General features: G+C 36.5%; 2 protein-coding genes across 2 annotated transcripts; both read right to left on the reverse strand.

Annotated features, from left to right (window-relative positions):
• Positions 1 to 5,752, reverse strand: asah1b (N-acylsphingosine amidohydrolase (acid ceramidase) 1b). Its single transcript, XM_083909125.1, has 14 exons — positions 5,577 to 5,752; positions 5,429 to 5,475; positions 4,515 to 4,605; positions 4,332 to 4,418; positions 4,162 to 4,240; positions 3,940 to 4,014; positions 3,803 to 3,848; positions 3,568 to 3,712; positions 3,398 to 3,452; positions 3,211 to 3,292; positions 2,660 to 2,791; positions 1,670 to 1,793; positions 644 to 700; positions 1 to 559 (listed from the first exon to the last, which is right to left on the reverse strand). The coding sequence occupies exons 1-14, from the start codon at positions 5,643 to 5,645 to the stop codon at positions 470 to 472; spliced, it is 1,179 nt and encodes a 392-aa protein (XP_083765251.1). The 5' UTR covers positions 5,646 to 5,752; the 3' UTR covers positions 1 to 469.
• A 1,641-nt stretch (positions 5,753 to 7,393) lies between these two features.
• Positions 7,394 to 13,852, reverse strand: frg1 (FSHD region gene 1). The gene is made up of 9 exons (XM_083909567.1): positions 13,729 to 13,852; positions 12,872 to 12,939; positions 12,189 to 12,311; positions 10,722 to 10,779; positions 10,390 to 10,504; positions 9,274 to 9,378; positions 9,008 to 9,099; positions 8,039 to 8,149; positions 7,394 to 7,650 (listed from the first exon to the last, which is right to left on the reverse strand). Exons 1-9 carry the CDS (start codon positions 13,785 to 13,787, stop codon positions 7,614 to 7,616), a joined length of 768 nt encoding a protein of 255 aa, XP_083765693.1. The 5' UTR covers positions 13,788 to 13,852; the 3' UTR covers positions 7,394 to 7,613.
• Positions 13,853 to 15,649: the final 1,797 nt, after the last annotated feature.

Here is a 15,649-nt window from a genome sequence, read left to right on the forward strand (position 1 = left end):
TGAGATTGTTTTCAAAGGAAAGAAGTCAGTGATGAGGTACCGCACATTATCAGTATTTAATAGTCATGTGTTGAGAAATGTACCCGTTACTGAGCCGTTTACAAACCTTTGGACATGCACGCACACACAAAAAACAACACCTTAACACGGTGAACAGGCACAAATGGTGAGCATGAGCTGCATTTTAAGAAATTAACAATACAATGTAGTTATATTTGCATTAATTTAATTATACAAATGTGCATTAATCTCAGAGATCCATATACAATTTCAGTGTCAAGAAAAAAAGTTCACTTTTCAATCATTTTTGTAGCAGTTTCCCTCACAATTAGGATTTAGCATTTTATCAAAAGCTTTACATTTTTCTGAACTGTTTTAAGAAGAAGAGACACATGTCAAAGTGACAACAGGGAGACAAACTTTGGTTCAGGTTGATTTGTTGCTGTGCAAACACAAGCTTGGATTAGGATCACCAGGGCATGCACGGGTTAGGACAGTCACGGATATACGACTCCAGTTTGCCTTCAGACACCTGCATCAGTGTTGTGTATGTGGTCAACTGGAATAGGAACAAAGACATACTGTTACACAGAAATAAACAGGAAGTGAATCTGTAAATACAGATGTGTGAAATAATACTCACCTTGTTTAACACTGGTTTGGTTGAGAGCACATTATACATTGTTTCCGGAGTAATGTTCTGGAATCAGATCAAATGGGATTTAGCGTTACAAAAGCACAACAATGCAAACTATGAACTATGATTCATGATATTATTTCAATAATAGTAAAACTAGAGCTGAAACAATAAATCGATTATTAATCAGTTACTAAATTAATCGTCAACCATTTTGATAATCGATTTATCGGTTTGAAGCTTTTTTCATGATTAAAACAAGATTTCTGATTGTTTCAACTTCTTAAATGTGAATATTTTGTTTGTTTCTTTGTTCAACATAACAAATAAATAATTAAAACTTATTGTTTGGTTTGTGGACAAAACAAGACATTCCAGAACATAATTTCCAGGTTTGACAAACACTGATTATGATTTTTTCTTATACTGAGATATTTCGACTTTATCATTTTCTGACATTTCTAACCACACGACTAAACAATTAATCAAGAAAATAATCGACAGATAACTCGACTATGAAACAAATAACACACACACACAGACACGCATATATATATATATATATATATATACATATACATATACATATACATATATATATATATAAGGTCCTGGAAAGATGAAGACTACTCCTTGTGGCACTTCAGTCATACATCAGTTTTATCACCCACCGCACAAACTACATAGACAAACATGAGCACACCTCCAGTTTGTTTCCATGCCAATCTTATGCACCAAATGTGCATTCTCCCAGTAACACAACACTTTCCAGTCCAGTTGGTGGCGTGCTCTGCTGTCATGTAGTTTTAAATGAGACAACAACGACGACGGTAACCATGGAAACTTGTTTGTGTTTGTAGGACTTGTACAACTTGTGTTAACATGTACAACCGGAGAAAATACTAAAGACGGCAAATTTTTGGTGAGAAACTGCCACGACTAGAATAGAATGTGAGGTGATTAAAGTATGACCTGAGCTCTATTAACGTGACTGCATCTGTTGTACAGGAAGTGGGTGTGGTCAGTGCTTACCTTCTGTGTGGTCTGGTTCATGCACTTCATGGCAGGAGTTCTGCGATCGTCCAGGAAAAGAGGCTCCTCCCAGTGGTCATAATTTGTCTCCAGGACATACCATCGACCCAGCTTCAGGTCAATCCTGGAAATGCAACAGTTAAATTAAAAATAAATCTCGGACTCTGATCAGGTGATCGGGAAACCATAGTAGTCATCAGTTCCTGTTTAAGCAAACTTTAAGTGTCACAAGACTAACATAACGATTGCTGTGTCACAGTGACTATTGAGTGGCTGCAGTTTAGATAATATTGTATTAATAAATACACAGGACGCATTTAACCCTTTAACACCGAGCGCATCGCAGGCGACACATTTGCACTTTGCATTACCGTTATTATGTGACGGTTTGTGCTATCGGAAAAACTCCAAAGGTTTCTGAAAACTGAGAAGTTGTACGTCAAAGCCAACATGTGGTTATTATGGTCATTTCACTCGCACTGTTGCAGGAAGCCTGAGAATCAATGTCTTTGTCACCAGAAAGGAATTTTTTTTCCATTTTTTGGCCTGTTCTTGGAGATTGAGACAGAAACTCCAAAAATGTTAATTTAAATGTGTTTTATATTCAAATTTCAAATCTGGTGTTCATGTACAACTACAGTTTTTTGTTTTTTTTGGAATAAAATGTTTGGGTTTTCTTCATTTTAAATAGTTAATGTAGGATTTTAGTATGCAGTAAATTGTACTGCCAGTTACTGAAAGCTATTCAGGAAAAAAAGGAAAAAAGCACTTAGTTACAGGACATTTTATGGTCCTTTTATGGTTATAATAAGCAAAAAAGTCAAGGCAGACATTGAGGCTTAGGCGTTAAAGTACGGTAAAACTATATAGTTACAAACATTCAGAGTCTCAACTCTACATCCAAGAATAGAAACACTGTGTTGACGTTAAAATGCTAAAAAAAAAAAAAGAATAAATAAAAAAGGGTGCCGTATCAGCTCCATTACTTACTCCAGCAGATCAAGACTGAGTTCTCTGGAGCGAGTGATGATGCAGCCCTGCCCCGTCTGATTTCCTCCCAGGATGAAGTACGCTGGAGCGAGCAGCTTCGTCTGAGCCAGGCGACTTTTGGCCTCCTCATAACTAATGATGAGGAGAGAGGAGACACGATTGAGACAGCGATGTTGACATATAGTATTTAGGTTTCATGCATTAAAAAAACCTTACGCCTGCTCCAACTCTCTTCCTTAAATAATTGTTGAAAAGGCTGGCTTATATTTTAGCTGATGTAAGCGACGCAGGAAGACGAAACATGTAGTCACTGGTGAGCTGTCTGCTGCTGGATTAGACAATGTGTTAAAGTGTCTCCTTGGTAAACTTTCCCTTTTGTGAAGTAAGCTATGAGGCTGCTGCCTTTGTTTTATATAGAATAACAGTGTGACAAGTGTGAACAGCAATTCAGACCATGGCTCTGATTTGCATAACGTAGCCTGGTTTCACCTGGAAGTCACTGTACAGTTGGACACGTACCTCCGCCACACAGACGCATAGAGTTAAATTACCTGTTAGCATGTTCAAGTACAGAGCGAGTGAGGAAGCTCATCCACATGCCGTCTCTCTTTCCCAGGATCCACTCCAGGATTCCTGCATGAGGACATGTAGAGTAGCACTAATCAGTCATGAAAACACACTACGCACTTCATCTCTAATGAATTTATAAACAGAGCCGAGCAAAACAGGTTTACCCACCAATATATCCTCCATCGAGGCTGAAACGTTCATTCATAGTCAGAGTGAACATGTGCTGAGAGGGAAACGGGAAAAACAATTCTGTTCAATATTTTTCACATCTAGAGCTGCGGAGGTGTAAACTACTCAGCAGTCATGCTCAATGAAGGGAGTGATGCGATGTGACTCACAGGCTTAATGCCAGTCAGCATGCCGACATAACCAGCAAAGTTTGTCGCCTTGAAGACAGTCTGGTTATTTCTCTTGAAGTCCAGGTTCACCACTAAAGGCTTCAGCTTCTCACTAATGATCCAAGACTTGTTTTTCGCATCCCAGCTGTAAAGAAGGACAACCTCATCTCATGAGATGCTATTTATCCAGATCTGAGTCAAGACCATCAGGTTTTTAAATCTGTTAAATCCTCACCCCATAAATAATCCAAAATCCAGGTTTCTGCCATGAATGAGGTTTCCTGGAAGAGTGTAGAGCCAGAAAGCATTTAAATGACTGATGTGGCATAATTTACCGTTGGTCATTGAACATGATTGTGGACCTTGACTCACCTTTATCGTCCTCTGCAACAACTGACGTGCAAACAGTGAACACCTCGTAGAAGATGTTGAACAAGACCACTTCACCTAAGTGATTTAAAAAAAAAAGGAAAAGGTAAAACAAAACTATATAGATTTGCTTGACAATTGGTCCACACAGCCTATTGAAGACATGTACACACACCAGTCACATGTTTTATTTCTTCACACTTCTGTACACATTTGTGTCCTTACCAAGCGGAATCCCTGACATAGTGGAAATTCCTTTGATTTCATCACCGAACGGCTTTGGGAGTGTGTCTGCCATCAAGGGCTGCAGAAATGTATAAATCATATTTCAGTCATAAAAGCTTCAGTCAGAAGGAAAACAAAGACACCAGTTAAGAGGAGAAGTGACACTGTACCAGTGTAATGTCCACCAGCTCGACCAGTCTTCCACTGGGCACAAACGAATTAGCCAGGTCTCTGATGGCCTGAATCATGGTGACCAGCTAAAAAAACCCGAAAACAAATAAATAGAGTGAGGATCTTTTTTGAGAAACCTGGAGCACATATAATTATTTTGAAGTCGTCGACCACATTCTTACATCTTCTTTTTTGTCAGAAATCACAGCCGCCCATCTCTTGCTGGGGGGTAAGTCGAGGTCCACTGTGTACCAACTGACAGCTCCTTTGAACCTGAAAAGTAATTTTATTAAAATTGCTATGTTAAACAACTGCATTCATAGAAAATTTAAGTCACAGCATCACTGATTTGAGATGATTTATAATCACAGATTGAGTTTTTTTTTTTTTTTATAATTTAAACAAGCTTGCTGAGTTTTCAGCTTCTTAAATGCGAATATTTTTTATTATTTTTTGCTTAATATAATCAAGAGAAACATGGACATTGTTCAACATTTTCTGACATGTGGACAAAATAAGCACTCGATTAAAAAAAATTACAAAATCTATTTACACATAAAGTGTAATATGTTGTTATAAACCAGGATAAAAGTGTTTAACAGATATGGGATTATAAAAAAAGATTATATATATATATATATATATATATATATATATATATGAGTATAATCCAATAATATACTTTTTTTCTTATGAAATAATGCCTCCTTCAGTACTTTGGTACTTGAAGTACATTTTAACTACAGTTTCCAGTGTGCTATTGTTAATAAAAACCTAAGTAAAGAGACTTGAGTAACTTCCTCCACCCTTTTTTCCTCCGGTCTTTGGTTTTTCACAAGAGTCTGGACTGATTTTATGATAACCTGAGTAAACATTCGTAATACCGACACAACAGGTACAAACTCCAGCAGCTGGATGCACAGAAATACGAGGGACAAGTGAATGCATCAGAGCTCAGTGTTACAGAACCCGGCAGCATGGTGTCTCTGTGACGACGTTTCTTTAAAAACACACATTCATTTACACACTAATAATAATAATAATAATAACAATACTACTAATAATAATAATGATAATAATACTACGTGTTACTTACGTTGGGCCATTTGGTGGATACATGTCTGCCCGACAGTCCTCTGTGTACTGTACATACATAACAAAAGCAAGGTTTACACCGACGTCATTGTAAAAAGTGCATTTGGACATAAACACAGTCATAGTGAGTAAACACGGACGTTACTTACCGGTGGTATAAACTGGGTCGACGTGACAGAGAATACAGTTGCTAAAATTAGGTAAACTAGGTGACCCATTTTCGTGACGGTTTCACTCAGCTTGTTGTATCTTTTCAGCAGCAGTTCAAGACGTGAAGTTGTTCCCGTGACGAGTGGACTGACTCACGCGCGAAACTGGGGGGGAACAGGAAGTTCTGTGGAGGAAATAAAACACCTTCTGCACTAACAATAATAACAATAATAATAATTTAGAAACAAGTCACACGTGTTTGAAAATAAGTCGTAAAATGAGCAAACTATTATCGTTTGTTTTCCAAAACAGCGACCGCCTGGGACGTACTTTACACAGAGAAACACCACACCCTCTATCGGGACATTGGTCAATTCCATACGGAAGTCAAAACATTCATATGATTTGTCCATGGATGCAAGTACGAAAATGGGTTCAATACTGGAAGCTTCAGTTACAGTGACCTCTCCTGGCGAAGTGCGAGGCTGCAGTCACTTTAGGCAGGTTAAATGATGGAGAGGAGGCTTTTAATTATACACATGCAGCACACCTCAATGATCAGTGTTGGATAAATATACTTTTCCAACACCATGAATCATGTGCCTTTCAGATAGTTTTTTTTTAAATGTTACAGTATAGATATTTATGTGATAGTATTGAAATAAATATAAATACAGCACATATATCTGTTCAGTCGTTTGTGTTCAAGCCAAAATGTGTGTCAAAATATAATTTTAGATGAATTATTATTACACATCTTATTCTACAGACTGAAGAGAACATCTTCCTTTCTCTCAGAGCTACACACATTAATCCTTTTAAATGCGTTTGATTAAAAAAAACAAAAAAAAACTACTGTTCATCTTTTATTATATCTCCTCTTCAGTTTGAACCAGAACACATATACAGGTTATACGTACATGTGTGTACAATTGTACACACATCTAAAATTATATATTTTGGTCTAAATTCTCATGAAATATGTTTTTTTTTTTTTACCTAGGAACAAGGGGTGGCTCAAAAACCCTTCAATCAGCCCTTGGAATCTGTGGCGCATTTATTCCTGCATTTACAGGTGCTCGAAGCAGCCAAAGTGGATGGCAATGCAGTTTATATACACAGTGTAACGTTTAAATAATGCTGAAAATGTTAGGTTTGCCAATATATACAATGTATTGTTGTATTAAAGTATCCTCAAAGTATTGAAGTATTGAAGCAAATATCAAGCCATTTTACTGTATGTTTTTTTAATAAAATCACCTCAAAATCCCTCCCACTGGAGAATGGATCATTTCCTCAATTTCAAAAATTAATTTAATTTATTCCTTAAGAGATGCGTTAATATTTCATTGGATCCTTGTTCAGGGAGATGCTGACTATTATTAAAGCAAATATCAAGTAATTTTACCTATGTTTTTTGAATAAAGTCACCTCAAAATCCCTCCCACTGTCACAGTGCATACTGCCAATAAAGTATTTTCCTCACGTTCAAAAAATAATTTAAGTTGTTTCTTAAGAGGTTATATATTTTTTTTAAATTAAAAACCCCAAGAAATTCACATAATGTGATAATGTTGCTCCTAAACCATGTAGAAAACCATTCCAGAGTGACCATGTATTAGATAGGAGATAAGATATATTTAGTTTTCTCATTTTATTGTGTAAAACCAGTAGTTTGCCAGTGACATTTATCATATTTACTTAATATTATGTTGCACCAAATAGTGTAGAACTGATTACTGGCAGTATAAATACATTTTCATACAGATGATGTGGTCGGCATTTGTTATTGTTTTATTTGTGTGTACAACTCTAAATTCTAGATAATGCAGCAAGTTATTACTAAAGAGTGATACAATGCATCTAAAACAAAGGTTAAATAGTTCATTATTTATAGTGGGAAAGCCAACTGGCTGCAGAAAACAGACCAGAACAACGAATAAGACCTTGTAACATTTATTAGAAACATTAAAAAAAAAAAAAAAAAGGTAAAAAAACCAAATGTGACTTTTACACAAAGACGTTGAGATGATTCTTCACTTGCAGTACCGGTCTGCTTTCATTTTGCTTCTCCTGTAATGAAAAAAGATGACACCATCAAATTGTATTGGCATTGATCAAATTATTCAATAAACAAAACACCATAAACCAAATGTTTTTTTGACAACTATGCTTCTGTATCAGTGCAGTAAATAACAGCTAATTTAGTTTCAACTAACTTCAACAATAATGAAAATGCAGCTTGGTCCAGTGCTTATCTTAAAAAAGAGCCTCTTAACTAGGTTAACTTACAATATCCATATGAATGTGATTGGTTTTGACGTCATTTAAAGTCAGCACAAATGTAGATTTATTTTAAAAACAAAATTTAGTGTCTAATATAAAGTTGATTAACATATACAGTATAAATGTGATTAACATATAAAGGAGAGGGATCAGAAGTAAAAACTTATTTTCACACCTGTCGAGCAAAGCTTCATGTAACATCCCGTCCTTTCTGGCTTTCTTTAACTTTGATGGATCATCCTCGTTAACTCTGAGGCGCCGATCTTGAAAACTCTGAAACTTCTTCCTGTAGGTCACACAGTAACAGGAGTTAAGACAAATCATTCTGCAAATCAAAACGTCTCGCTCAAACAACCATGCACACTGATGCCGATACTATATACTATTATATCCAATATATATATGTACATATAAAAAATGGTGGCAGATGGTGTTTCTGGGGAAAACAGCAGAATTGGCAAATTAAGGGAAGAAATTGTAAATAATTTCAGCCTGATGTAAAATCTGTAACTTCATCTTTCTTCATTGATATTTACCCTCACAAATGTACACAGACTTTAAAACGGAACTCGACCCGAAGATCCTATTAACGCTGTTTTTTGGTGTGTATCTGCGTCATTACCTTGTTTAAGAAACCCTGAAGGTTCTAAACAAACAGTTCAGCCACTGCTGAGAACACTGTGTTTATTGTAATCTCGGGGCTCAACGAGATCTCTGAAAATCCTTAAAATACTAATACATTACTTAAACAGACAGACTTTGAATAGATAGATCAACTTTTTAAGGGGAAAACTGTCAAAAAGTGTGACCAGACAAACGAACAAAAGAAAAAAATACAGCTCAATAAACCCATGATGTAAAACCAAAACGAAATCTAAGTGGTAGTTTCTCACCTTGCATTATATTAATTATTTGCAGAGAAATTTGTGAGCAATACACAAGGACACATTTTTTCAGATTTAATGTTTGAAAAAATAGCCAGATGAATAGGAAATATGTTTACTTTTTCCTCTCATCATCATCATTTGAACTGATGAGTTAATGTCAAAGTGACATTCAGTGAGAATCCAACATGGATTTCCCTTCAGTTGTTTCTGAATGAGTTGCCTAGATATTCATTCAACCATTAAAGAAAGTTACGTACACGTAATTGAGCTCACAGGACTTCACGTTGCCCCGGTCTTCATCTGCAAGGTCATCTTTTCCCTTGTCCTCTCGTTCTATACTTGATCTGATCTGTTAATCAGTCAGGAGAGACGGAAAAAAACAGGAAGAAAGAGAATTTGTGCGTTAGGAGTTGCAAACATTTGCTCTTTTTTCATTTCAAGAAGTCAGGTCCTCACAGAAATTGCATACTTAAAATGAAAGGATAAACTTGAACCGAGTGGAAGAACACAATTGACTCATCACCTTCAGCATCTCGTCATCCCCTGCTGTCTTGCTCTTGGCAACAATGTCCCCACTGTCACTGTAAGAGATGAAACAGCTATTCGCTGCCATCAGAGCCATTTTGTCCTGAGGCAGAACAGAGAGAGAACACAGGAGAGGGCAGTAGATTAGACAGAATTGCAGTGGGATTGGTTGTTGTGACAGGTTGTACGAAAGGTTCCCTGATATTTGATGTAAAAAGAGTCTCAAGGTTGTGCCAGGAAGGTTGTTTATAGGTTCAGCAAACCATCAAGGAGAGCAATGTGCTCCAGTGATAAGGCAGAGACACATTCTGCATAATGAAGGACTTGTTCATCATGGCGACAGCTAAGTGTTATCTCTCACTGGCTTGATGCCACTCAGACTTGAGATGAGGCGTGAAAGGCAGGGACAGCACACACATGCGGCAAAATATATGTATATATATTTTTTCAAACACCGTTTAGAACTCATATGGGCATTTGTGTAAATATGTACTTCTGCAAACAACTGGCAGATTAAATTATATAAAATCATCCTTTGTTGCTTGAGAAACCCAAAAACCTTTTCAAATTTAAATTAATTCTTTACAAATACAGTATGTTACATTTATCAAGCCAATGCCCAAAAATATATATATATTTTTTGATTTTAGCAAATGATTAAAAGATGGAATATATTTTTGACCAATTCAACATCAACAACAAATATATATATATATGTATAGATATAGATACACGCACACGCACACACACCATTGTATATACATATGTATACACATACACACACACAGATTTTGATGAAAGTGTGTGTATATATATTATATATACACACACTTTCATCAAAATCCATCTGTTATGATTTATGCTTCACACAGTTTCAATAAAGATATCACTTATATTTAAGTTATTGTAGGGGGGGGGGGTTTTCTACAATGTTTTGCAATGGTTCTTTTTGTAACTTTTTTAATAGGAGGGATTGGAAAAGGCACAGGAAGGTGACTGTTGAAAAAACATGAATAAACAATATAATCAGGCAGGATGGAGAAAAAAATTATCCTCCCATTGTGTGATAAATACAGATTCATTTAATAATTGATTACAGCCCTAATTTACTTACATCTTGGAAGACTGGTTCCCATTGTTCCCTGGAGCCAATGGCATCAGAGCGCCCCACCACTACACCTTCAGAGTTGATACCCAGGTACTTGCCATATCCAGACTTCAAGGCTATCCTGCAACAGCAAAAGAATACACGTAAAGTGTTATTTTCAATTTTCCAGCACTTCAGAAGCAGGTAGTGTTTGAAATACTCTGGATGATGTTCTCTGCAAATTGAAAGGTGAAACCCGGGAGAAATGGCTCCGTGACAGGCGGCGTGAAACGCAGAAGTGGGATAATAAACCTGACTGAGGGTGAAGAATTATCTGTGGATGCAGTTTGTGTATTTACCGTGAGTCTGAGAGCTTGATGGCAGTAAACTGCTCAGGTGGATCTGGTCCTTCATCATCTGAAACAGATAAAACATTGTTTTGCTTTAACAAAAAAATGACACAGTTGATTGCATTGCTTACAGACTGCTATAAACAGGGTCATTTTTCTCACCTTTAAAAAAGGTGACTGGTCATTGATCTGTTCTTATTTATTGTTTGCTACATTGTTGTACTCAGGGAATATGATGTTATATATGAGGTTTTTGCCACACAAAAAGTATAATGTCTAGTTGAATTAATATCTGTGAAACAATCATAAATCATTATTAAAGGTGCATATTTCCTCCTAGGTCCAGCTTTCATACGTTACTAATACATTCTTGTAATTAAAAAGGCAAACCCCTCAGGCTCCACAGCAGACATATCTGAGTCCAGTTCACTAGCACTGAGGCATTTGGTTATGATATGAAAAGAAGTGAAGTGATGCATTTAAATGCTACACTTGATATACTGAGGTCTTCTGGGGCTTCCTGTGATTTCATAAAACTATGACCTGCCTATGATTAGGCCACTTCCTGACCTTTAAGATAACTCATAATGTTGTAATGATGTATCATACAGAATTCTGATCAAAGGAGAACAAAGTGTAGTAGACATTAACAAAAGCATCATTAATAAGACAGAGGTAAAATGTCACACGCCCTTTCCAAAGTTTGATCATCATTTGAATACGTCAGAGAATGACCTTTAAGTTGGTTGACAGAACATCAGCATGCTTCTTTTGACCTGAAGGTGAATGTGAACAGTCTTCTTCGGTCTTTTAAAAGGCTGCATCATCCACAGTGTGCTGCAGGTGCAGAAAAGAGAGTGAAATCTATAATCTCTCTTCCTATACTGTGAGCTGGCGTACTCTCTCATCTCCCAGAGATGATCTTTTGAGTATGCAGAGCATGACGTGGGGTCCACTAAGGAAAATGGGATGTTTCAATCTCTTGCAAACCATTTTCACACGTTCTCACAAAACGTGGGCTGAATTAATTGTTAGTAGTGTCTCTTTCTGGGCAGACTGGTGCAATGGGCACCACTTCATCAGAAATGCCCCGAGGCAGAAGAGAGATAGCTTTGCCCTTCCCCTCAACTCAACACCCATTCAGCCTTTTCAGTCTGGTGTCCAGATTCCCTGCTTTAATACTTACTGCTTTGTGGACTGAAGGCTAAGCCCCTTTCATCCCCCAAATGTCTGGAGCCTCAGGGTGTGTAATACGTATTGTCTTTGATAACATCTTGGTTGTTGCTTTATAGATATGCGAGCTGGCATTATTGATCATCTCATTCACTTTTCAAAAAGATGGTGAGATTTCATGCATTCCCTGTCCATGACTAGCGCATACTTCAGAGAGTTCAATCGTGCAAACTTGGACAGCAACTACTACTCAAATTTAAAGAAATATGACCCACATGGATTTCCATTAAGTAATCTGCTTACCTTTGTGTGGTGCACCAACTGTGAAAAGTCCAGTATCCAGGGCATGGATGTATGAGTTGTTCTGCATTTCTATTGCAACTGTTCCAGTGAGTTCCCCAAAGCGACTTACTGCCCACCACCCATCTGGTAAGCAGAAAGATCCATGTCAAAACGTTTAATAACACATGGCAACAGCAATTTGCTCTGAGTTTTTCGAAGCATGAAGGTAGAAACTCCACAGAGAGGACAAAGTTTGGCATAAAATGTTCTGATATAAAAAAAAAGCATGACTTTTTATTTCAGGGAAGCAGATGTGAGCAAACACTTTTATATAGGTTAATCAAAGTGGAATTTGCAGTAATTCTAAAATTGATCGATAAAATGTGATACAAAAACAATTTACGAGACAGCACAATTTAATTTAATATTTGTTGTCTTTGCATAAAGCATTTATCAGTGAATGTTTTAAGTCACCAAATATTAAATACTGAATTTAAACATTTCTAATACAAATGGAACAATAAATCACAACCTTTACAATCATAAAAATCTAAATGTTAACACAATGCAAACATTATGATGGAGCCGTTTTAATAACTTTCATACGATTCTCGTATTCCTCTTCTTCATACAGGTCTTTGCAAACTTGTCAGATCATCTCACCTCAACCACATACAGAGGAATAACATATTTTCGACACTTACCAATGATATCAGGTTTTTGGTCTTCATCTGCAGCTTTTCTCTTCCTATCTTTGTGCTTCTTCTTTTTGCTGTGGAACAGAATACACAATGTTCAATAATGTCAAATAAAAATGAACATGTAATATGTGGCTACTACTAAATCACACAGGTGGACCTTGTAAAAACAAAAATAGGCTGACAGTTTTTCAAGGCACTCATGATCAACAACAAATCACTGTCAATTAGTTTAAGTGAATATAAGACAATTCCAGGACATACTTCATCTAATAGATAGATACAAGTAAACATACTTGTATTTAATGCTTTAAATGAAAATCAAATATAATCAAAAGCAATTGGACAGTTATATGCAACTACTAATAATAGGTACAGTATCTACTAGTAGACACATGTCACATTATTGTTACAACAAAAAAAAGTTTATAATGAAAAATACGAGTATTGCTTGAACAGATCATTCTTAAACGCTGAGGCAGTACCACAAATAAGTATTTCATGTACTTTTTTAATGATCATAGTGTGTTAGTGCTGCTGCTATTTACTTTCTTGTCCGAATTCCATAAGTGAGCGATGGCTAGTGTTAGCTAATAGCAACAGCAGTCAATCTAGGTGACACATTCTAACATTTCAGACAACCTTACACAAACCACGGAGTTAGACAGTCTGGGAAAAACATGTAACTCTAGGTTTTAAGTGAAAACTATAATAAGCCACTGAGGAGTAAAGTAGTACGATCATCGTTTTAGCCTCTGCTACTGTAGCTAAGTGTAGCACAGGTTATAGAGATCCATTTTCCCCTCACCTGATAATGTTAAACGCGACAATGATGGGTGTAGTAAAGTGCAAAAATTACATACCCTTTGTTTGAACCCTTCAGAACCAATTTGGTTGATTTTACGTGTGTATATTCAGCCATTTCTTCACGTATCTATTGCGTAGCTCAATAGTTAGCACCGCTGATAGACGACGAGTGCAAGTACGGTGGTCCCCGAGTGACAAATCTAATCAATATCTCGATCCGTTCAGCCGGTGCTTACAGATTCAAAGTTCGAGTGATTTATCTGCGATAGTATTTGAGAAAGGGAGCATATTTTAACACATAGTGTTTTAAAATATCGTATTGTAAAACGCAAATCTTCAAAGTAACTCCCAACTAACGCGACGGAATGATGTAATAAAGTAAAAGCAGCACTGAACTATTTTTTTTTTATATATAATTATTTATTGTAAACATGGTGTAGTGACACTGTATTAATACATACAGTTCTAACATGTTCATTTTACCAACGGCAGCCACCAAAACTACAGCCTGGTCAAGCTTTTACTATTGTATTGGGAGATTGACTGCAAAAAGGATTTTTCCATAGTACACTATACATGGGTTTGTAAGTAAAATCCCATCCAAGTAATAGTACTTCACTTGAGAAGAATATTTTATCCAGACTCCAGTCTATCTTGTCTAGTAATTTTAAGTAACTAAATAAATAATACATGTAATAATAATGTTCAAACATTAATTCACATTCTTTCATTCCTGTCCACAGGTTTTACACAATTGGTACTGGTATTACATATTCCAAAATATATAATTCATTCAACATTTCTGCCACTGGATGATTGTTTTATATTAAAAACAATAACAGTGTGTTGACATCATTGAATCCCACTGAATAACACTCAGAGCTACAGTTTCCCAATGCATAAATCTGATCAGAATAACCACTGCTGTCATTCGGTGTCATCTACATTAAATACATTTTTGGCCTCCCTTTATATATCAGGTTTGATCATGGGACATCATAAATTATTATAAGTATCTACCCTCCACACTTACACACACGCACAGGTTAAGGTAGACCGGAGGGTGTGACCTCAGTGATGGTGCATTCATTTAACTGGTTATAGTAATACTGCCTCATTAAACAGGAATGGCCCAATCAGTGTCCTGTGCCAGGATGTAATACATCATTTACAGACACTGTCAAAAAGTAAAATAAATTAGACAGTGGTTTGTGTTATCTGCCCATTGCAGTAAAATCAGCCACTAAGAACCCCATCATCCAAGAAGATAAGTGACTTGAGAAAAAGCAGATGAAGGCTGCAGAAACTCAGGCAGATACACTATAATAATTCCAACACAAAACACTGATGCAGTGGAGAGATAAACTACAGTACTATATTGGTGAGAGTCCTGGTGCTACTCTGATTGAATATAAAAAAGTCACAACGTGGAAACTTTACAGTATCTGGTCGGAAAAGTCCTGAAATATTCAGGCTTTAAGTTAACCAGTGGGGTTTGGCGAATGCACAATTTTTTTTCCACTGAGCTGTATTTGTACTCCTGTCATTTGTCATGTTTAATGATGCTGTGACAGGAATCCCTGGTGTTGGTGGGATTAAGCATGTCATAACTTGTTCCAAGGAAGTTGAGTGTTAAAGCCCTTAAGTACTTAAAAAAAGAGCTGAGGGAAGACAGTGTCAAGCATAGTGGTAACTCACATCGTACCCAGTACAGTCCCTTAATATAAAAGGAACAGCAGGCAATTAATACAAAGACACTACTTTTTAATATGTAGCCCTTTCAGAAGACGATCGTTATTAATTATAGGAATTTTAATAAGTTTGACTTAGATATAATGTTTCAAAGCTACTAAGACAAACATTTTACATTTCTAGGTTGTCATATGCTTCAATTTATTATTATTAATGTGTCAGGAAATGATGACTCTGTCAGGACAGTGTGACAGTGAACCAGCAGCATTCACCCGGAAACTGAGG

Source organism: Microchirus variegatus (assembly GCF_963457635.1).
Source record: "Microchirus variegatus genome assembly, chromosome: 23".
Lineage (NCBI taxonomy): Eukaryota > Metazoa > Chordata > Actinopteri > Pleuronectiformes > Soleidae > Microchirus > Microchirus variegatus.